The sequence below is a fragment of the Schistocerca nitens genome, chromosome 5 (assembly GCF_023898315.1).
Source record: "Schistocerca nitens isolate TAMUIC-IGC-003100 chromosome 5, iqSchNite1.1, whole genome shotgun sequence".
Taxonomy (NCBI): Eukaryota; Metazoa; Arthropoda; class Insecta; order Orthoptera; family Acrididae; genus Schistocerca; species Schistocerca nitens.
Genome location: NC_064618.1, coordinates 449,786,163 through 449,810,094, shown reverse-complemented (window position 1 = coordinate 449,810,094; position 23,932 = coordinate 449,786,163). Strand labels below are relative to the sequence as shown.

Genomic DNA, 23,932 nt, shown 5'->3' with positions numbered 1-23,932 from the left:
TGCGTACCATCACGTTTCCGACTTTGATAAAGGTCGGATTGTAGCCTATCGCGATTGCGGTTTATCGTATCGCGACATTGCTGCTAGCGTTCGTCGAGATCCAGTGACTGTTTACAGAATATGGAATCGGTGGATTCAGGAGGGTAATACGGAGCGCTGTGCTGGATCCCAACAGCCTCGTATCACTAGCATTCGAGATGACAGGCATCTTATCCGCATGGATGTAACGGATCGTGCAGTCACGTCTCGATCCCTGAGTCAACAGATGGGGACGTTTGCAAGACAACAACCATCTGCACGAACAGTTCGACGCCGTTTGCAGCAGCATGGCCTATCAGCTCGGAGACCATGGCTGCGGTTACCCTTGACGCTGCATCACAGACAGGAGCGTCTGCGATGGTGTACTCAACGACCAACCTGGGTGCACGAATGGCAAAACGTCATTTTTTCTGATGAATCCATGTTCTGTTTACAGCATCATGATGGTCGCATCCGTGTTTGGCGACATCGCGGTGAACGCACATTGGAAGCGTGTATTCGTCATCGCCATACTGGCGTATCACCGGCGTAGTGGTATGGGGTGTCATTGGTTACACGTCTCGGTCACCTCTTGTTCGCATTGACGGCACTTTGAACAGTGGACGTTACATTTCAGATGCGTTACGACCCATGGCTCTACCCTTCATTCGATCCCTGAGAAACCCTACATTTCAGCTGGATAATGCACGACCGCATGTTGCAGGTCCTGTACGGGCCTTTCTGGAGACAGAAAATGTTCGACAGCTGCCCTGGCCAGCACTTTCTCCAGATCTCTCACCAATTGAAAACGTCTGGTCAGTGGTGGCCGGGCAACTGGCTCGTCACAATACGCCAGTCACTAGTGTTGATGGACTGTGGTATCGTGTTGAAGCTGCATGGGCAGCTGTACCTGTACACGCCATCCAAGCTCTGTTTGACTCAATGCCCAGGCGTATCAAGGCCGTTATTGCGGACAGATGTGGTTGTTCTGGGTGTTGATTTCTCCGGATCTATGCACCCAAATTGCGTGAAAATGTGATCACATGTCAGTTCTAGTATAATATGTTTGTCAATGAATACCCGTTTATCATCTGCATTTCTTCTTGGTGTAGCAATTTTAATGGCCAGTAGTGTATACTGACATCATTTTTTTTGTTGTCAATATGCCTACATGCTGAACATTTATTAGTTTTTACGTTTTTTAATTAAAGACAGAGAGTGTTAGTAAGTAATTCCTACCCATCACCATTTACTCAAGTGATCAAAATTTTTGATTGCAGCATAGTGAACCCCTGTTTGCATTACTGACAACTTTAATGTGGCGCAATGAATGTCAATTTGTTCTTCTGGTATTGTAATTATGTACATCATTGTTCCTTTGAAGTACAGTGGATTATTTACAACGAACTTCAGGAGGGAGTAACTATACTGTGAAACGGATAGATTGCAGCTCATATGCCTACTACAAGGTAGGCACGACGAAAAGAGTGTGTACATAAATTTTCAACCAAAGCCTTCTTCAGAACAGGAGCACAGCACACATACACATCCGTACAATCATACACACAAAGCTCACGCATACATGACCACTGTCTCCAACTGCCCTAGCCAGAATATTTTTTAGAGGGGAGAAATGTCGACAACGAATAATAATAACTATCGGAGAGGAATTCAGAACATCACATATTGCACCAACTATCAGCGCGGTTACGTAGCCTTGTGTTATGCGATGACGAGACCGTTGATACAGTGTGGCTCGGATGTCGGAGCGTTTGCGACTTGGAAGGCAATGACAAACACAGGAAAGAGGAGAAAGAACGGGCACTGAGTACTGTAAGGCAAATCCAAAGTCAAATGACAGAAATAATAAAACTAAACAGTACAACAATAATTCATGTATATAAAAGAAAATATTGCTATAATTGCTCTAGTTACGAATGAAATGTGATTTCTTTAAACTTTACATTACGATCGGATCGATTAGTACATCTCTAAACAACGCTAGCTGGCATTTTTGTTGAAACAATTACGTCTCCATACAGTAAAACCACACAACACTCGAAATCGGGTACGGGCACATCAGAGTGACGTCACGGGAAAGTTTCACCGCGATGAACCTAATGTTTTGGACTGGTTGAGATTTGGACATCGGCTTCAAGTTTCTTTTCCGCGGTGATACCCATAGACCATATATAACAAGACCGGGCATGCTCCCATCTCTGGCGTGTTAAGGTTTGAAACCAACATCTAAGTCACATGACTCAGGGTAGAAAGCCGAGTTCGTCGTGTCTGTACGCGCTGTATGAAGTGGAGCAGACAGTTACAGTTTCTCCTATTTATAACTGAAATCAAGCATTGATTTTGACAATTCAGTGACCTGTAGTACAACTGTTACACATGTAGTAGTGCAGTTAACGTACTTTCTCCGAAATTCCTGATAATAAAGCAATCGTTACCGTTTTTACGGCCGGCCGAAGTGGCCGTGCGGTTAAAGGCGCTGCAGTCTGGAACCGCAAGACCACTACGGTCGCAGGTTCGAATCCTGCCTCGGGCATGGATGTTTGTGATGTCCTTAGGTTAGTTAGGTTTAAGTAGTTCTAAGTTCTAGGGGACTAATGACCTCAGCAGTTGAGTCCCATAGTGCTCAGAGCCATTTGAACCATTTGAACCGTTTTTACAAGTGGTCTGTTTGAAACATATTGACAGTTCTTTTTAACAAGCGACAGAATAATTGTTGTTTAGTGAATACTCTTTTTTGATACTGTGAATTCTTGTAATTCACCACTTCCACGGGAGTGGAAGACAAAATATTAATTCCGCGCGCAGCATTAGTTTTCTAACGATTCCACAAGAATGTGTGTGAAATAATACAGGCTTTTGTAAGAAAGGAAATACGTTTATGTGCATAATGTCAGGTATTTACATACAATAATGACACATATTTTCTGACTTTTTCTCAATCCATTACAGTTACCGACACGTTATCACGATAGGAAGTGTAATATATTACAAAACGTTGATTATACTTGTGTAGTGAGCTAGATGTTAACAATATGTCGTCTTAAAATCAAGTTTTGCATCCAAGGACCAACATCCATCCTAACTTTCAATTCATGGAAATATCTCTGCAAATATTTTGAAATAGTTCCCTTTCACAATTGAGATTTTCATCAGTTCGTGGAGAGTGTAGGGTCAAAACAAGACTTCTCTGGGCATATATTCACCGAAGAACTGAACAGTCAAGTACGTTTCATCTGGCCACACTAAAAACGATAGCCTTCGCATTAATTTTCGGAGAAATCAGACAAACTGCACTACATGTGTAATAGCAGTAGGACAAATTATTTTCTTGTTAAAACTAATGCTTCATTTCAGCTAAAATGAGAAAAACTGGATAATTTCCAAGAATGATTGCCTATCGAAGTCGCTGGGTCCAAACGAAAACCGAGCGGGGTGGCGCAGTGGTTAGACACTGGACTCGCATTCGGGAGGACGACGGTTCAGTCCCGCGTCCGGCCATCCTGATTTAGGTTTTCCGTGATTTCCCTAAATCACTCCTGGCAAATGTCGGGATGGTTCTTCTGAAAGGGCACGGCCGACTTCCTTCCCAATCCTTCCCTAATCTGATGAGACCGATGACCACGCTGTCTGGTCTCCTTCCCCAAACCAACCAACCAATCCAAACGAAACATATCGAATGTGCTATGGTAAATCGATCATGCGACCCCGGTGACGGGCGTTGTGATCAATTATTTGTGATGGTCATTTTTATCTGTTTTCCGTCGTTCCCTTACTTGCTCTAAATTACATACCTCCGCGAATTATTTGTGAGTTGCCAGCGAGACCCAGACGATTTATGTCGTTACTGAGTGTAATGTCTGGTGTTCTTGACGTTTCTTCGGTGGATTCTCTCACATGGAAGAATCTAATTCCATGTTTATGCAGCGTAGAAAATTGTTCGACATTTTGTAGCAAATACGGAGTACTACCAGACAAGGAAAGAAGGGACTGTGTAGACTGTGGTGGTGCGAGGTGTGTAAAACTCCGTAAGAACAGTTTCGATGCTGAAATACCGTTACAATTTCATTGCTGACAGTGCGGAAAAAGAACGAGTATCAGGAAGAATACATAGTTCGACTCTTCCAAATTATCCATCCAGATCACCGTAATGGACTTTCACATGACGATAACACCGGCGTCAAGTAAGGTAAGTCGTCTCCTTGTAACGCTCTTCTTTTGTCGTTGCTGTAGTGACCAACGTAAACATACTCACAACGCCCGCCAGAGTCGCACGATCGATTTACCATCGCACGTTCGATATGTTTCGTTTGGACCCAGCGACTTCGATAGGCAATCATTCTTAGAAATTACCAAAAACTGTGTCAGCTCCACCCCATACAGTGCGTAATAACGGAAACTCGATGTCCTGTCACGTGACTTAAATGTTGTTTTCATTGTCATGACGTCACGCGCAGTCTATGCTATCTGTGGTCTACGGTGATATCGATCGACAGAATAATTATATTCTCCTCATCCAATACTATCATAAATATTCTTTGTGCCACAGTTGACAGTTTTCGACGAAGAATGTGAATTTTAAGTTAGGTTTCTAAGAAAACAGTTCGTTTTTTCAATTCTTTCTTTCATATTTTGTAAAATTAGTTCACAAGTGGGGACAGTTTGTAGCATAATCTCACGCTCGGATATGTAAGATCTGAGAAGTACGGAACTTGCAAACAACGTCTCGTGTTTGTTTAGGCAATAGAAACATCCCAGTGGATCTGAGCAAATGAATTGCCACTATCCGAAATTGAGGTTCTCCGAAAATAAAAGTGAGTGAGTGGCGATGGGGGACGAGCCGCTGCAGCCGCCGTGGTTGTCGTCGGGCGACGCGGGCGCCCCCGGCTGGAAGGACGCGGCGACGCAGCTGGAGCACAACGCGAGCTTGCGGCTGGGCTGCCTGGAGCGCGCGCGGCGCCTCACGGCCACGGTGTGCACCGTGTCGCCGGAGTGCGTCAACGAGGAGGAGATGGACCTGCTGGTGGAGGCGGGGCTGACGACGTGCCGGCTGGACCCGAGCCGCGGCAGCCATGAGCAGCTGGCCGCCGTGCTGCAGGCGCTGCGCGAGGCGGCGGCGCGCCGCGGAGCGCGCCTCGGCCTGCACTGGCCCATCTCGGCCGCGCTCGTCACGAGCGGGCCCGCCATCCGCACGGGCCACCTGTCCGGCGGCTTCTCCGCCGCCATACACCTCGACCCGGGAGACGTCGTCACGCTCACCACGGACAGCCAGTACTCCGAATCCTGCTCTGCCGACAACCTTTACGTCGACTACGAGAAGATTGCCAGTGTCGTCAACGTCGGAGACACGGTGTTGCTCGACGAAGGGCGCATTTCGATGACTGTGAAAGAGGTAGGTATCGTACACAGTCTAGCGGAACAGTCGTGACTATGATCGTGACACTCCGTTTCGTTTTTGTTACCACGGCGACAGCAGCGTGCCAAGTGGCCGGCAATCGAAACTTCTCAAAACGATATCGGATGAGTGCGAATGCTATCTTCTATAATGGTTTTGTAACATAGTGTAAAAGCGGTGGCTCGTTTTTATTTTACAGGCTACTATTCCTTGCTGTGAGGGCTGTGGTTTTTGATATTTTTGTCTAAACCAGATGGCAGGACATAAAAGGAAAGCAGTGGTTGGGAAGGGAGTGAGACAGATTGTAGCCTCTCCCCGATGCTATTCAATCTGTATAATTGAGCAAGCAGTAAAGGAAACAAAAGAAAAGTTCGGAGTAAGCATTAAAGTCCATGGAGTAGAAATAAAAAACTTTGAGGTTCGCCGATGACATTGTAATTCTGTCAGAGACAGCAAAAGACTTGGAAGAGCAGTTGAACGGAATGGCCAGTGTCTTGAAAGGGGGACGTAAGATGAACATCAACTAAAGCAAAACGACAGTCATGGAATGTAGTCGAATTAGGTCGGGTGATGCTGAGGGAATTAGATTGGGAAATGAGACGCTTAAAGTAGTAAATGAGTTGGGGAGCAAAACAACTGATGATGGTCGAAGTAGAGAGGATATAAAATGTAGACTGGCAATGGCAAGGAAAGTGTTTCTGAAAAAGAGGAATTTGTTAACATCGAGTATTTATTTAACTGTCAGGTAGTCGTTTCTGAAAGTATTTGTATGGAGTGTAGCCATGTATGGAAGTGAAAAGTGAAACGTGGACGATAAATAGTTTAGACAAGAAGAGAATAGAAGCTTTCGAAATGTGGTGCTACAGAAGAATGCTGAAGATTAGATGGGTAGATCACATAAGTAATGTGGAGGTATTGAATAGAATTGGGGAGAAGAGGAGTTTGTGGCACAAGTTGACTAGAAGAAGGGATCGGTTGGTAGGACATGTTCTGAGGCATCAAGGGATCACCAATTTAGTACTGGAGGGCAGCGTGGAGGGTAAAAATCGTGGAGGGAGACCAAGAGATGAATACACTAAGCAGATTCAGAAGGATGTAGGTTGCAGTTGGTACTGGGAGATGAAGAATCTTGCACAGGATAGAGTAGCATGGAGAGCTGCATCAAACCAGTCTCGGGACTGAAGACCACAACAACAACAACAAAACAAACCAGCAAGGCAAAACAGAGGCCGCTACTTCCACCACATCAAGTGGATTTAGTGCTCACGTACTCACACGGAGCCGTGAATACTTCCCAGTTTATCAATGGGGAATAGTTGAATATGATTACTACTGCTATCGGTGCCATGCGTGCAATGGTCGTGCCAGGCGCGTATATCGAATCTTTATACTATCGTTAGTGGCGCGAGACCTGCACGACCTTATAGCAACCGTTATAGTTCCGCATTATTCTGTTACACTAGGGATGAGTTCACGTAAGGAAAGAGGGAGAACGTAAGATTTACGGACTCATTTATTAAACAGTTGAAAATCGAACAATAATACAACCAAATTGGGGATGGGGGGAAGAAAGATTCGAGTTCAGCAGCCTGCCCTAACGTACGTTCATAACACGCCACGATAGCAGGAGGAAGGGAATTTTAGTAACGGTCGCAGTATTATCAAATAGAATCCCATTTAGTAAAGGAAGGGGTTGCAGGCGTGCAACGACCACCACCAGGAATTAGCCAAAGACTAAGAAGATGCTACTGTGCGTGAATCGCTCGGTAGCCTCCCGTACTAAAGCAATAAAACCCGCAAGACGCGAAACTATTCACAATGACCTATCAGGTTCCCGCTGGGCCGCAGGACGCGAATCTACAGTGCACATCGGCGTTCATGCTTGGCGAACTTCATCTCCTGGATGCGGCACCTCCGGTCTCCGGCACGGTCACACTAGAACTGCCCTACTGCCCCTTTGTCCACAACCCTTCCGCGGAGGGGCGGTTGGCGCCTGCCCGCGAAAAACGGGCGCACACCTGAACTGGCCAATCATAGGGCCGGAATTTCACAGGGAGGCGACCTCGCGACGTTAAAATTGAGCAGAAATAGCGTTTACAAAGTTGGTATGGCAGGTTGGGGAACTGAGAACAGGAGAAACTTTGGCCACTACTGAACATTTAAACGACACCACGTTCTACCCTGGCGATCGGAAAAAGGATGGGAAACGGGGAGCCATCATGGCTACTAGGGAGACTGCTGCCCTCGCCCATAAATAAAGAAAATTCCTGGCGCTAAGCTCCTTTCACAGATTAGCGTGAGACAAACTGTAAAAATCGTCAAATAAATCAGGCAACCCATAGAAATTATTAATATTACCTGAATTATTTCTTTACCGAGTACCAGAATGCTGGGATTAGAAATATGAAATACTCGCACGAGCACTGAATGGTGAATGAAGTGCACGTCTTTCAATAGTTTTTACAATAAGAGCATATGTGGTACCATAAAAATCGACAATAACTAAAAAATGACACCACATTTGTCATTACTGAGTTTTCTAAGGACCGTGGAATGTATAAAGCAGTACATTACAGTACAGTTTATTTATGTTTCTCTTGGAACAAATGGTTCAAATGGCACTGAGCACTATGGGACCTAACTGCTGAGGTCATCAGTCCCCTAGAACTTAGAACTTAAACCTAACTAGCCTAAGGACATCACACACATCCATGCCCGAGGCAGGATTCGAACCTGCGACCGTAGCGGTCGCGCGATTCCAGACTGTAGCGCCTAGAACCGCTCGGCCACCCCGGCCGGCTCTCTTTGAACGTGCAGATATTTGCTGAAGTATATTGTTTTCGGATAATAACCATAAATTGCTATTAAACACCAGAAGACCAGACCGTCGGCACAAACACACCGTACATCTACTCGACAACGTGAAGTTTTGGTCGCTAGAGTACCAGCCGAATCAGTGACTATGATACTAAAAAGTGAAAAGCAACAAAACTTGTTTCCCAACACAGATGAAACTAATTCCACAACTGTCGATACATCTGAGCAAGGAAGGAATCTTCAACGCATTCGCTTTTGAACCAAAAGTAATTGCATTTACAAAAATGTCTCTGTTTAGAAAGTCGAGTGATGTGTAAGAATGGACGCATCATTGAAGTCCGAAAACAATTTTTAGGTGTCAATGGAAGTGCCAGACATAAACAAGCTTCTCACGCATGAAATATGTGTTTATATTCTCTTGTTTTCGGCGGAGCAAGCTGCAATTATACTCACATATTCGAAAATGTTTCTTCGTCAATAAATTGTAGCTTGTGTCACTAAATCAGTGAGTTTTGGCTGATTTTACATTTATTTGACGATAATTCAGGTCTCTTGCTAATTTACTAATGCATGGAACGTAAAATATAACTAGTTCGTTAATTAAGTAGAAATATAATTAAAATGTAACTTTATTCTTACGACCCATGTCTCTGCTTTCTCACCGCTTGGTGCGCTAGGTTCGCTCCAGCTGTCAAACGCTAAACTTTCGCGCTAGAGAATGCCACGACTGTATGTATTAGACTGTGGTATTATACACTGTTTTGCGGATGAAGAGGAAATTGCAATACTAGCCGTCGGTTTAGACCAGTGACGTAGTCACAGTCTAATACACACAGTCGCGACACCCTCTGCTGCGAAAGTTGTTACCGTTTGACACCTGTGGCTACACTAGCTCTCCAAGCGTTGAGAAATAGATACATGTGCCGTAAGACTAATGTTACGTTTTAACTATTTTTCTGCTTAATTAACGAAATACTTACGTTTTTTACGTTCCATGCATTAGTAAATTAACAGGAGACATGAATTATCGTCAAATAAATGCAAAAAACAGCCGAATCTCACTGATTCAATGACATAAGCCACAACTTATTCATGAAACATTTTCGAATATGAGTGTGACTGCAGCTTACCCCGCAAAAAACAAGAGAATATAAACATATATTTCATGCGTGGGAAGCATTTCTCACTGTTTTTGTCTGTTCTTATTACAATACGCACGTTTCTTGATACTTAAAATTGCGGACTTTAATGATTCATCTCCCGACGCTCTAAAATACACGAAAATTTTTGTAAATGTAATAACCTTCGCTTCAAAAGCGAAAATTCCTTTTGTTTGTTTTAAGATGTAGCGACAGTTGTGGAATTAAGTTTCATCTGTCTTGGGAAACAGTTTTATTGCTTTTGATGTTTTATTGTCACATCTATGCGGTTTTCCCTCCGGCTACAGGTGTTTTGGCACATTTGATAGGTCAGTAATGTATGTGTTATATACCATCCAGGTTTCCTGCGTCTCACAGTCACTGATTTGGCTGGAACTGCAGCGACCAAAACTTCACGTTGTTGGGTGGATATACGACGTCTTTCTGCTATAGGTCTGGTCTTATCGTGTTTTACTATCATTTTTCGGTTATTAACGGAAAACGACATACTTCAGGGAATATCTGTATGTTCCAAGAGAAACGTAAGTAAGTTGTTCTGTAATGTGCCGTTTTTCTAGGTTCCTTATGAAACTCAAGAATGACAAATGTGGCGTTATTTTTAGTTATGGCACTACATACGCTACTTTACAAATCAGTATAGACGATAATATTCGCACTCATCCGATGTCATATTCAGAAGCGTCGCTTCCTGGCCGCTTGGCACGCTATCGCAGTGGCTAACAAAAACGAGACTCAATGTCACGACTGTAAACCGGGCCCTAGACGGTAAATAACATTGTGCAATGTTACTGACGTTCTCTCTATACAACTCAATAAAATTGTGTAATAATATATTGGTTCGAAAATGTTGACGATAAAGACATTGCTGCTGTGATAATTGCTCTACTTCATTGCTAGCCGAAAAATATGTGGATGAAAAATTTGGAGAAGGGGCAGTCGAAGATTACTCAACTTACTGAGCGATTTGAGGCTTAAAAAAGAAATCGCAACTTTTTGTGTGTTGGCGGTCCACCATCTGATACATTACTGAAAATAATTGTCAACGTACGTAGGCGCCCCATACATAGGCACCCCCCCCCCCCCTTCTCCTCCCCTTAGAATCTGCAGTACGACCTATTTTTATCCATTGCAAAATTTTTGTATACTACTATAAGTGATTTCCCATGATTCCGCTAAAATTCTCGCTTAGCCAAATGTAGCACCACGTGACTGAGTCTGAGACAATAGTATTATAGCTTTAGCAGTTGCTATAAATTGTTTTTTCTTTTAACTCCGATATTGAATTAATGTACGTGTAGTAAATATTGAGTGGATAACCGCCTTGTCCCTGGGATATGTTTTATGTGTTACCTATAAAATTTAGTTCTTGAGGAATAACAGGTCCCTAAACCGACCAATTCATTTACACCAGAAATAGAAATTTTAGAGTCTTGCACTCACCTCCCCCCCCCCTACCCACTCCCTCTCCCTAAGACCTTAGATTTTTGCGGACGTTCAAATCCCTATGATCAAAAACTAAAACAGTACAGTGAGAAACGTAATATCACGAAGTCTTCGTTTACCTATTATGTATTATGATACAATATATTGCATGTGACAGTTCTTTCGAACACTTTAAATTTACAAGTTCAGATTCACCTTATAGTTACGGAAACTTGTCACGCAATAATGCATGCACTAAATGACTGTTTTAGGATAGGTAATGTATGCACTCACATAAATATGTATATATGCATATATGCTTTGTAATAATTTTGCTTTAATTATTTTTTTAACATCGTCCTTCGTGGCCTTTCCCTGTATTTTCTGAGCAGCAAATCACACGATTCATTATAAGTATTTCCGTTTTTGTACTCCTCTGCATTAACATCCCATGATGCCGGTAGTTATTTATACATTTTGATGCTCTATAAACATAATGCTCTTTCGTCTTATTTTGAGCTCATTTTCAGCACCGTAACAACAACATACAATGATATCCCAGAGTCTGTAGCACGCGAGAGACTGACAAGGATATTTGTCAATACTGCCCACAGCACAATATTTCCAGGCAGTGCAAAATATTTCAGAAGTTTTTAGTGTTCTCAATATTATTGCGCAGGCTCTCAGTCTCACCCCTAGACATTAAATATCGTTGTTCTTCAGGAAAAAAAATTCTACAATATTACTGACCGTTTACGGAGCGCTTCATATTAGACGGTGACGTAGTGAACGTGTGAAAAACTTAATAAACAACACGGTGACCATGACGTCATTTTGAAAGGTAAAATGCAGACAGTTTTGACTACGAGTATTACCTCAAGTAGGAAAAAATAGTTCTAACTCCAACTATTATGCTCAGTCGCGTAAAACACCAGAAACAATACGTGGAAATAAATCGAATCGATATTGTAAAAACATATTCTACAGATATAAAGGGTATCATGACACACAGTAAGGACTAAAAATAAAAGTAAATGAATCGTAGCTACTATCGGGAAATGTGCTTTAGCTATACAGCTCAAATGGAGACTCTGATACGCAGTTTCAATGCGTTTACTTGCCAGTAGCAAAATCGAAATAGTTATAAGAAGAACAATCTTTAACTATTTACCGGAAAGAACGCTAATCGAGTGTTGCAAAAAAAGTTCTCTATCTGTAAGGGAAACCTCGATACGCAGTACGAAATGAAAATGAAATGTGTATCGTAAAGAAATCGGGTCAAGAGCAAGGTCCGATTCCAGCCGTTTGCTTTCACGTCTCGTATGACGTCATTAGTTTACGTTGCAAAGGATGTAAGCGAACTGTTATTAAATATTATCTGCACCTGTATTAGATTCCTGTGCTGTCTATGGTGTTTGTAAACAGGAAGCATAGCTTTAATTGACGGTAGAGAATTAAATAGTGATTATATTTTTATTTTTACACAAATACGGGGCTGTTTATTTCTGGATTGAGCACGATTTCTGAGCGTTAAGGTTACACAGGAACCTTAGAGCAGAAGTTAAATTGCTGCGAGTGAAACGATCAGTGTTCACTGCATTTTTTCGGTTTATTCTGGAAGAATCAGTGTATGTTACTTTTCGATTATGTGATTTCCTTGCAACGTGGATGTCTGCTATTGTTACCTTCGTTTGAGTTATATAACCCCAGCGTATATTGAGATTCCACTTGAATGGTTTTTGTACATTTTTGTTCGCTTCCGTGTGGGGGAATTTGTTTTTGTTATTCGTCGAATATGTCGTGTTGCTTTTGTGGCTCTGTGGTTGGTATCGCTGTATTCCTTTGAGCTGTATAGGTCTCCTTAAGATGCGATGCCATTTGTTTGCTTCGACTCGTGACGTAAGTGCGTTATTTTGCGAGGCCCACGGGAAAGACCAGCGGTGGCGCGTACGTCACAGCACCTCATAATAGATGTAAAACAAAGCATAGGACTATGGATGGAGAGATGTTGAATGAAACGCGTTTGGCTTTCAAGAGAACAATGCGTGATACCTTCAGTGACTATCACAGCAGAATATTGTCAAACGATATTTAACAAAACCCAAAGAAATTCTGGTCGTATGTAAAAGATGTTAGTGCCACCAAAGTTAGTGTCAAGTGTCTAGCGAATGAGATAAGTACTGGAACAGAGGATAGCAATGTAAAAGCTGAGATGCTTAACTATGTTTTCAAGAGTTCCTTTACAAAGGAAAACCCAGGAAAATTGCCCCAATTTCATCCTCTTACAACTGAAAAGCTAAGTGAAAACAGTTTTTATTGTCAGTCGAGTTGAAAAACAGCTGAAATCGATAAAACTGAGCAAAACTCCAGGGTCCGATGACACCCCTAACAGATTCTATATTGAATATGCGGCTGAGTTAGCCCGTCTTCTAACTATAATCTACTGTAGATCCATCGATCAAAACACAGTGTCCAGTAGTTGGAAGAACAAACGCCAACATGAAGGGTGATAGAAGTGGTCCACGAAACTACCGTCCAATATCCTTGACATCGATTTGTTGTAGATTCGTAGAACATATTCTAAGCTCGAACTTAATGAGGTATCTTGAACAGAATAACCTTCTCCACGCCAACCAGCATGGATTCCGAGAACATCGTCATGTGAAACCTAGCTCGCACTTTTCTCAAAGGACAAAATGCAGGTTTTGGGCTAGGCAGTCAAGAAGATGCAGTATTTCTTGATTTTCTAAAAGCATTTGACTTAGTACCACACCTACGCTTATTGACAAAAGTACCATCTTATGGGGTATCAAATGAAATTTGTGACTGGACTGAGGACTATTTGGTTGGCAGGACATGGAATGTTATCTTGGATGGAGAGTCATTGTCAGATGTAGAAGTAACTTCAGTTGTTCCCCAGGAAAGTGTCTTGGGCCGCTTGCTGCTCATGTTTTATGTTAATGACCCTGTGGAGAATATTAACAGTACCTCAGACATTTTGCAGATGATGTAGTTTTGTATAATGAACTACTGTCAGAAAGAAGCTGAAGCTGCATAAATATTTAGTCAGATCTTGATCAGATTTCAACGTGGTACAAAGCTTGGCAACTTACTTTAAATATTCAGAAATGTAAAACTGTACACTTCAACAAACGAAAAAACGTAGTATCTTATGACTATCATAAATACCTGGGCGAAACACTTTGAAAGAGTATGAAATGAAATGATAATATAGGCTTAGTTGTGTGTAAAGCAGGTGATAGTCTTCGATTTATTGGTGGAATACTGGGTAAGAGTAATCAGTCTTCAAAGGAGACTGCTTACATATCACTTGTGCGACCCATTTTAGAACATTGCTCAAGGGTGTGGGAGCCGTACCACATAGGGCTACAGGGGAGATTGAACATATACAGAGAAGGATTGTACGAACGGTCACAGGTTAGTTTGACTCGTGAGAGAGTGTTACGGCGATGCTGAAGGAACTTAACTGGAAGACTCTTGAAGATAGACGTAAACTATCCCGAGAAAGTACACTAACAAAGTTTCAAGAACCGGCTTTAAATGATGCCTCTAGGAATATACTACACTACTGGCCATTAAAATTGCTACACCAAGAAGAAATGCAGATGATAAACGGGTATTCATTGGACAAATATCTTATACTGGAACTGACATGTGATTACATTTTCACGCAATTTGGGTGCATAGATTCTGAGAAATCAGTACCCAGAACAACCACCTCTGGCCGTAATAACGGCCTTCATACGCCTGGCCATGGGGTCAAACAGAGCTTGGATGGCGTGTACAGGTACAGCTGCCCATGCAGCTTCAACACGATACCACAGTTCAACGAGAGTAGTAACTGGCGTATTGTGACGAGCCAGTTGCTCGGCCACCATTGACCAGACGTTTTCAATTTGTGAGAGGTCTGGAGAATGTGCTGGCCCAGGGCAGCTGTCGAACATTTGCTATATCCAGAAAGGCTCGTACAGAACCTGCAACATGCGGTCGTGCATTATCCTGCTGAAATGTAGGGTTTCGCAGGGATCGAATGAAGGGTAGAGCCACGGATTGTAACGCATCTGAAATGTAACGTCCACTGTTCAAAGTGCCATCAATGCAAACAAGAGGTGACCGAGACGTGTAACCAATGGCACCCCATACCATCACGCCGGTGATACGCCAGTATGGCGATGACGAATACACGCTTCCAATGTGCGTTCACCGCGATGTCGCCAAATACGGATGCGACCACCATGATGCTGTAAACAGAACCTGGATTAATCTAGAAAAATTGACGTTTTGCCATTCGTGCACCCAGGTTCGTCGTTGAGTACAATATCGCAGGCGCTCCTGTCTGTGATGCAGCGTCAAGGGTAACCGCAGCCATGGTCTGCGAGCTGATAGTCCATGCTGCTGCAAACGGCGTCGAATTGTTCGTGCAGATGGTTGTCGTCTTGCATACGTCCCAATCTGTTGACTCAGGGATCGAGACGTGGCTGCACGATCCATTACAGCCATGCGGATAACATGCCTGTCATCTCGACTGCTAGTGATACGAGGTCGTTGGGATCCAGCACGGCGTTCCGTATTACCCTCCTGAACCCACCGATTCCATATTCTGCTAACAGTCATTGGATCTCGACCAACGCGAGCAGCAATGTTGCGATACGATAAACCGCAATCGCGATAGGCTACAATCCGACCTTTATCAAAGTCGGGAACGTGATGGTACGCATTTCTCCTCCTTACACGAGGCATCACAACAACGTTTCACCAGGCAACGCCGGTCATCTCCTGTTCGTGTGTGAGAAATCGGTTGGAAACTTTCCTCATGTCAGCACGTTGTAGGTGTCGCCACCGGCGCCAACGTTGTGTGAATGCTCTGAAAAGCTAATCATTTGCATATCACAGCATCTTCTTCCTGTCGGTTAAATTTCGCGTCTGTAGCACGTCATCTTCGTGGTGTAGCAATTTTAATGGCCAGTAGTGCACAACCCCTTACGTTTCGCTCACATAGTGATGGTGAAGAGACAATAATTACTGCAGGGACAGAGGCATTCAAAGGATCATTTTTCATGCGCTCCATACGTGGATGGATCGGGAAGCAAACCCTAATAACTGGTGCATTGGGACGTACCCTCTGCAATGCACTTCGTGGTGGTTTGCAGAGTAGGGATGTAGATGGGGTGGGGGGGCGAGTAATTATTTCAGACGAGTTTAATAATTCTCGACTGCGCGTTTAAATGCATGCCAGCTCTCGATACCACACCACAAAGTTAAGTCCTTTAGGGGTTACGTTTTCGACTGCATATTAATTCCTCGTGAGCCCTGCACGGAGCCGGGCGTTCGTGGAGTGTGGCAGACAAGCCGACTAGCGTGATGTCACAAGTTCATTGCGAGGCCTCACTTTCTCGTGAGCCCCGATTTGTTGTATGAAGTCGTGCACGCTCGATGTATTTCAAATTTACTTTCTGGAGTAAGTGGGGACTAACTATTATGTTTGTGATTTCGTCTGTAGAAGTTGTGTCTAGTCTCTCGCAGTAGTATGTAATTATGTATTTTTTCCTTTTGACTTGTAAGCTCTAGTTTTCGGTTTCTTCGTTCTTTAGATTGTCGGTTATTTGCTTCTTGTTCGTTTTCATATAATTTTTCCCTTTGATTTCTCTTAAGAGTGTGTCGCAGTATCAAGTACCGTTTGTGTTGGGACGTTGTTCGCCATTTTTTATTTTACCTTTTTTTGTCGACAGAGTCTGTTTCTCTGAAATAGAATCGTCAGTGTTTACCGTTTGTTTGTGTGCATTTTTTCCCTTGGACTTGCACTTCTCTGTTGATTTGCGTGCAGACCGGTTTCATTTTGGAAATTTTTGTTTTAATTTTGGACAGTATTTTTCATTCGGTAGTTTTTCTTTTTTATTTATTTTTATTCTCGAAGCTGCTGGTTTCAGTTTCAGATTTATTGATTATTAAGATTGAATATTGGGTATTTTACCGTGTGTTCGTATGTATGGAACCACCTGTAAAAATGAGTTCGAGAGCTCTTGACATTGCTGTGGGTGAAGTCGTCTATAGTAACATAAGATTTTTAGTCTGTTCATGTTATAGCTGAACACGTTAGCTGTCAGCAGTGTGGCGAAGTTATGAAGATGTCTCGATTCCTTCCGTCTCGGACCAGGGCCCTCCACATGTAAAAAGTCAGCGCGGTGACACCTGAAGATCCATTTGTCGAGGTTCGTGGTTCGAGAAATCTATGTTGCCATTGTGTGAATTGTGCGAGTGACATATTGTTGGTCGTATGGGTATCCTATATGGTCGCATGTCCGTGAAACAGGAGTGAATCTAAGTTGTGTTGTTGATTAGTATTCTTTCTGTAGGGAAGTTTGTACTGACTGTACTAAGTATAGGGACTTTTTGGTGGGGGCTGACTGTGTATGTCGAAATTGAAGAGAATCAGTTTGCTAAGAGAAAATATGGAAAGGAGAATAGGCTTGTGGGAATTTGAGGGTGGGAGGTTGTTGTTCATGGGGTGGGTGTTGTTGATCGATGCACAAAATCATGTTTGGTAAGTTAAATCGAAAAATTTGTCGAGCTTGGGTCTACCATTATTTCTGTTTGTTTCTTCTCTTACATTGTTTATTCTCTTGGGGCGTCGAACTTACGACCATCTCATCGTCAACCATACTTTGTAATTCAAAGATGAAGAAATAGAGGCTTGTACGAACACAATAGAGAGTTGAAACTTCCTGGCAGATTAAAACTGTGTGCCGGACCGAGACTCGAACTCGGGACCTTTGCCTTTCGCAGGCAAGTGCTCTACCAACTGAGCTACCCAAGCGCAACGCACGACCCGTCCTCACAGCTTTACTTCTGCCAGTACCTCGTCTCCTCCATTCAAAACTTTACAGAAGTTCTTCTGCGAACCTTGCAGAACTGTGAGGATGGTCGTGAGTCGTGCTTGGGTAGCTCAGTTGGTAGAGCACTTGCCCGCGAAAGGCAAAGTTCCCGAGTTCGAGTCTCGGTCCAGCGCACAGTTTTAATCTGCCAGGAAGTTTCATATCAGCGCACACTCCGCTACAGAGTGAAAATCTCATTCTGGAAACAATAGAGAGTTATTGACACGCTATTAGAGCCGTTGTTGGTAGGGGGGGGGGGGGGAAAGATGCATTTCTACGTTACAATCTCCCCTAGATGAGTAATAATGGAGGAGAAGTATGTCTGAAAATTTCTGTCCTTTCCAAGCTTTTGTGAGATCAGTTTGTAAAATATATAGGACAGGGGAGGTTAGTTACGGATTTTAAGGGAGTTGTGCCGGATGGGAGGAGGATGGCCTTGGTTTGTGATTTACACGACATGCTTTTTTAATTTTTTTCATTTATTTTTTTAAGTGAAGATTTTAGTTGTGGGGAAAATGTTTCATTGGTTTTTATGTGCTGCTATACTTTGTTTTTGTTGTTTTGTTTAATCGTCATGTATAGCGAACAATGGCTAAAGGAGCGGTCATATCTCAGTTTTCTTACACACACTCCCGCATTCTCAATACTAGTACGGTGGTTGTCTTTCATCGGGCAGGTACATTACACTACCTCTTTTGGAAAGGAGTGAAAGTCTGCTATACTTCCTGGTACCAATGCCTCTAGACTGTGTTCACTTGGTACGGCTGGTCACACTTTACAAGGACGGCATGTGGACATGCTAGCGTTGTTTTTCGCTGAACCTGCCCTTCAATATTACAATATCTAATAAAAAAAGGCCGTTATCCAATTTAACGTCTACTTCGTATGTGTAGAGCAAGGACTGTAGTTATAAATCGAAGCTTAACACCGAAAATAGATCGATCATATGCTGCAAGACATGATACAACAGTGTCCCGATTTCCTCGTTAAATAATGAAAACTATAGACAGGTAGATAATAATTTGTATTAGATACAATGACTCTTTTTCTTAAGATCTATGATATTGCTTGACGGTATTGTGGTGAAGAAATACGTTTCTCCTGTTGTTTTAATGTAACAATTGCGCAGTGGCTTAGGCACTGGTTTACTAACGGCGGCAGACAGAATGTTCGTCTGCAGCAAGATGGGGCTTACAAAAGTGTTTAGGCAATACATTTAGCAACCACCGAGTCAGTAGAAATGCATGTGTATAGGGAAGCACAAATGGGAGCTGCCTTATCACTACGCATGACGAACAAATACTCTAACATGAACGCCAGAGGTTCAATCTGTCTGTAGGAATCATTAATGCATAGCATTCGAATATTATTAATGTAAATTCATATCTACAAGAATGAACGTATTTACACATTAGATAATTCTTTTGTCTGGTACATCTGCATTTTGACCCACAACTTTTACCAATTTTCAGCATTGGCGTCGTACCAAATTGCCAATTTTACAAACAATTTGAAAATTTTTGGGTTTGTTAGTCTACCAAATCACCAATTTTACAGCCAATTTACGAATTTCTGGATTTGGTAATCCATCAGTTTGCCAATTGTACAGCCAGTTTTACCAATTTCCGGATTTGACACTCTGCCAAATTACAAATTTTCTGCCAGTTTTACTAACTTCTGGATATTGTGTCCCTACCAGTCTGCCATTGTACAGCCAATACTAGCAGTTTCCGGATTTGGTGCCACTCGACTAATATATTGCAGATTATGCTAAAACACTATTTTATGCCATCAAAGTATGCCAGGCCACCTCACCATTTTTAACTCTGCTTCTCAATACAGTGTCATGTAATTCGAATAATAAAAAAATGGTTACAAGAAATACCAACAATACAATCCTCTCAATTTTCATATCTTACGAGAGAATGTTCCAATCCGACATGTCGGAACTATCCTGAAATGTTTTTACGCAGGTGGAATACACTGAAAGAAATGCGCTGTTAAAATTTTATAAGCTAAGGCCCACTGCAAATATTTAAAAAAGAGTTGAAGTTACTCGTTTTTGCAACACGAAGAGCAGCTTATAACAGCGGTTTGTACAGCTTTTCCTGTCTAGTGCTCGAATCGGGAAATACACTCCTGGAAATTGAAATAAGAACACCGTGAATTCATTGTCCCAGGAAGGGGAAACTTTATTGACACATTCCTGGGGTCAGATACATCACATGATCACACTGACAGAACCACAGGCACATAGACACAGGCAACAGAGCATGCACAATGTCGGCACTAGTACAGTGTATATCCACCTTTCGCAGCAATGCAGGCTGCTATTCTCCCATGGAGACGATCGTAGAGATGCTGGATGTAGTCCTGTGGAACGGCTTGCCATGCCATTTCCACCTGGCGCCTCAGTTGGACCAGCGTTCGTGCTGGACGTGCAGACCGCGTGAGACGACGCTTCATCCAGTCCCAAACATGCTCAATGGGGGACAGATCCGGAGATCTTGCTGGCCAGGGTAATTGACTTACACCTTCTAGAGCACGTTGGGTGGCACGGGATACATGCGGACGTGCATTGTCCTGTTGGAACAGCAAGTTCCCTTGCCGGTCTAGGAATGGTAGAACGATGGGTTCGATGACGGTTTGGATGTACCGTGCACTATTCAGTGTCCCCTCGACGATCACCAGTGGTGTACGGCCAGTGTAGGAGATCGCTCCCCACACCATGATGCCGGGTGTTGGCCCTGTGTGCCTCGGTCGTATGCAGTCCTGATTGTGGCGCTCACCTGCACGGCGCCAAACACGCATACGACCATCATTGGCACTAAGGCAGAAGCGACTCTCATCGCTCAAGACGACACGTCTCCATTCGTCCCTCCATTCACGCCTGTCGCGACACCACTGGAGGTGGGCTGCACGATGTTGGGGCGTGAGCGGAAGACGGCCTAACGGTGTGCGGGACCGTATCCCAGCGTCATGGAGACGGTTGCGAATGGTCCTCGCCGATACCCCAGGAGCAACAGTGTCCCTAATTTGCTGGGAAGTGGCGGTGCGGTCCCCTACGGCACTGCGTAGGATCCTACGGTCTTGGCGTGCATCCGTGCGTCGCTGCGGTCCGGTTCCAGGTCGACGGGCACGTGCACCTTCCGCCGACCACTGGCGACAACATCGATGTACTGTGGAGACCTCACGCCCCACGTGTTGAGCAATTCGGCGGTACGTCCACCCGGCCTCCCGCATGCCCACTATACGCCCTCGCTCAAAGTCCGTCAACTGCACATACGGTTCACGTCCACGCTGTCGCGGCATGCTACCAGTGTTAAAGACTGCGATGGAGCTCCGTATGCCACGGCAAACTGGCTGACACTGACGGCGGCGGTGCACAAATGCTGCGCAGCTAGCGCCATTCGACGGCCAACACCGCGGTTCCTGGTGTGTCCGCTGTGCCGTGCGTGGGATCATTGCTTGTACAGCCCTCTCGCAGTGTCCGGAGCAAGTATGGTGGGTCTGACACACCGGTGTCAATGTGTTCTTTTTTCCATTTCCAGGAGTGTAAGCAGACATGGCCGTGACGAAAGGACGTAGTGCTGCGTAGCGCGAAGCTCAAAGTGCACACACGTGAATTTTAAGCTCTTAATCCTTACCAAAAATGTCTCACTTCATTAATTTTTTGAATAACTTGCAGTTCCTAACGACATCTTAACTGTTGCAGAAGTAATTGTTACAGACGTAACTAACAGAGGACAGAAAATCAAGACAGTGTATGATGTTACATTACAGACTATTTACATCATTCGGGAATTTTAATTGTTGACATGTTTTATAGCAATTCCTGTTGCACAGTTCTTATGATAATTTTTGAATAATGTATATTTTGCTACCAGTGGTGGAACAGTTCCTCGTCTATTCCCTGTTGTCAGCACAAAAATGCGAAAATTCTCTCCCAATTGATTGACTAAAACAAACGTTTTCCTTACATTAGGCGCAGCTGATAAAAGAAAAATTAATGCATTGAGGCACTTCTCCTGAACAGAGTAAATTCAGCACATTGTGCTGCGTACCAAGCATACTTGATCCAATTCTAAAAATGTGATGATGCTAATTGACAATGCAGAAATTTCTGAAGGTTAATAACACTGTTCCGCTGATAAACCTGAAATGACAAAGAGCTACCGGAAATTACATTGTCCTGCAGTTATTTGAAAAATGCTTTACACTGCTGAATTGTTTTTTTATCGAGAGACTGATTCCGGGTGGAATCCGAAGTGCGTTAACAGTCTTTTTGGCGTCCTGTTAAAGACAAGGGTGTCATTATGTCCAAGCCAAGAGTCCAACAAAAACAATCAATTAGACTCCTATTCTGTGCAAATGATGAGAAGACGTTTCGCATGCTACACTGCAAATTAATTTCTCCCAATTTTTCCAGATTTATCTACATCGATTACAAGACTTTTGCAGATAAACAGTCCTTTTTTTTTAACTTTTGGTCCTAATTTGCTCGATGTTTCTGAAGAGAGATATATAACTTGTGGAAACAGTAATCCTCTGATACTTATCACAGGCATTGCTCTATATACGTGGTTTCCAAAGTGGTCCGGGAGACCAGACGGGGGCTCACGTTGGCGCGAAAAAAAAAAAAAATAAATAAATAAAAATAAAAAATAAAAATAAATTAAAAAATAAAAAGTTGTAAGTGGGGGTCCACGAAAATTTTTAACCACCTTAATTTTTTTGAGTACCCAGTGTGTTTTAAGGTCAGCGACTGCTACTTATAAAAACAAGCATATTCGATACTCAGTACAACGCATGTAGAGACTTGCAAAGAGGCGCCTGCTCGCCCCGAATGCTTGCTTAGACGTGCAAGGGACGAAATACCACTTGTGCTGTGCTTGCAAGCTTCACTAATATAAACATGAGTGTCAAGGTCAAAAAGTTACACATTTGTTTCCGGAATTTTGAGAATAAAAGTGTGAGTGAATCGATGTCAGTGTTTGCTAGTGCCGAAAAAAGGCAGTACCTGCCCATTTGTTAGCGATGTATTAAATTTATAATAAATCGCTTTTCAAGCTTCTCAGTGTTATTGTTTGTATTAACAATAAGAATCAGTACTGATCAATAAGGCGTTGTTCTCATTGAGAGCAGTACAACTAAATAATAATACAGTCCACTAATAAAGAGAATCTATGCTTATGATAAAGATTTCCAACGATTGCTCTTACAAAATGAAGTGCGCTGGTTGTCGAAAGGTGCATATTTATCAAGATTTTACTCACTTTTCGAATCGGTTATAGAATTCCTGGAAACTAATGATCCAGATTTAAAAGAAAATCTGATCAAATTTAAAGCAGACATTACGTACTTGTCAGATTTTTTCAACAAATTTAATGACGTTAACTTGCAATATTACAAGGGGCAGCCTAAATTTAATTAAAACAAAGAGTATAGTTTCGGCTTTTCTTGGCAAATTGAAATTTATGAAGCAAAATATAAGTCGGCGCGAATTCTCCCAATTTCCATACTTGTCACCAGCAGAATTTCTTGATGAGGATATTCAGACATATGCTCAACATTTAATTACCCTGCATGACGACTTCAAAAATAGATTTGAAGATATTCTGACGATGGGAATACCACCACGGATCATAAATCCATTTGATGAAACCGAAGTGGCGAATGTGGTATTACAAGAGTAGCTACTTGAGCTTAGCACCATTGAGGAACTGAATGTGAAATTTAAAAAAGGCCATCAAACATTTTGACTGCAGGCAGAAATACCCGAAAATATCCTGGGTTGTGGGAAATTGCGAGAAATTTTTGATAGCGTTCCCCTCGTCATATCTTGTCGGAAAAAGTTTTAGTGTCGTCGTCAACCTATAAACAAAAAAAGGAGTAGATTGAACATCACAGAACAGGGAGATCTGAGGTTATTCCTTACCAAACTGGAGCCAAATATTGATAATTTGCTTTCAATTCATTTAGTGCATCCGTCTCATTAAAATTATAGCTATTTTTAAAATCGTTTATTTGCATTTTAGAGTTGATTGTTGATGCTTTGTCGATTGTTGATTAGTACATTATCAATGTTTATTTTTAATCATATTAAGTATATAATCATAAGTATTATTTTAATAAATAAGACTCGAGAAAATGTGCTATTTTTATTTTTACCACACCGAATTTAGGGTTTGGAATCGACCGTGACATTT

General features: G+C 42.7%; 1 protein-coding gene across 1 annotated transcript in view; it reads left to right on the top strand.

Moving 5' to 3' along the window:
* Positions 1-4,864: 4,864 nt before the first annotated feature.
* Positions 4,865-23,932, top strand: part of LOC126260521 (pyruvate kinase-like) — a 36,048-nt gene continuing 16,980 nt past the window's right edge. The window contains exon 1 of the mRNA XM_049957853.1: positions 4,865-5,428. Within this exon, the coding sequence (XP_049813810.1) occupies positions 4,865-5,428 (564 nt within the window). The remainder of the gene's footprint in view (positions 5,429-23,932) is intronic.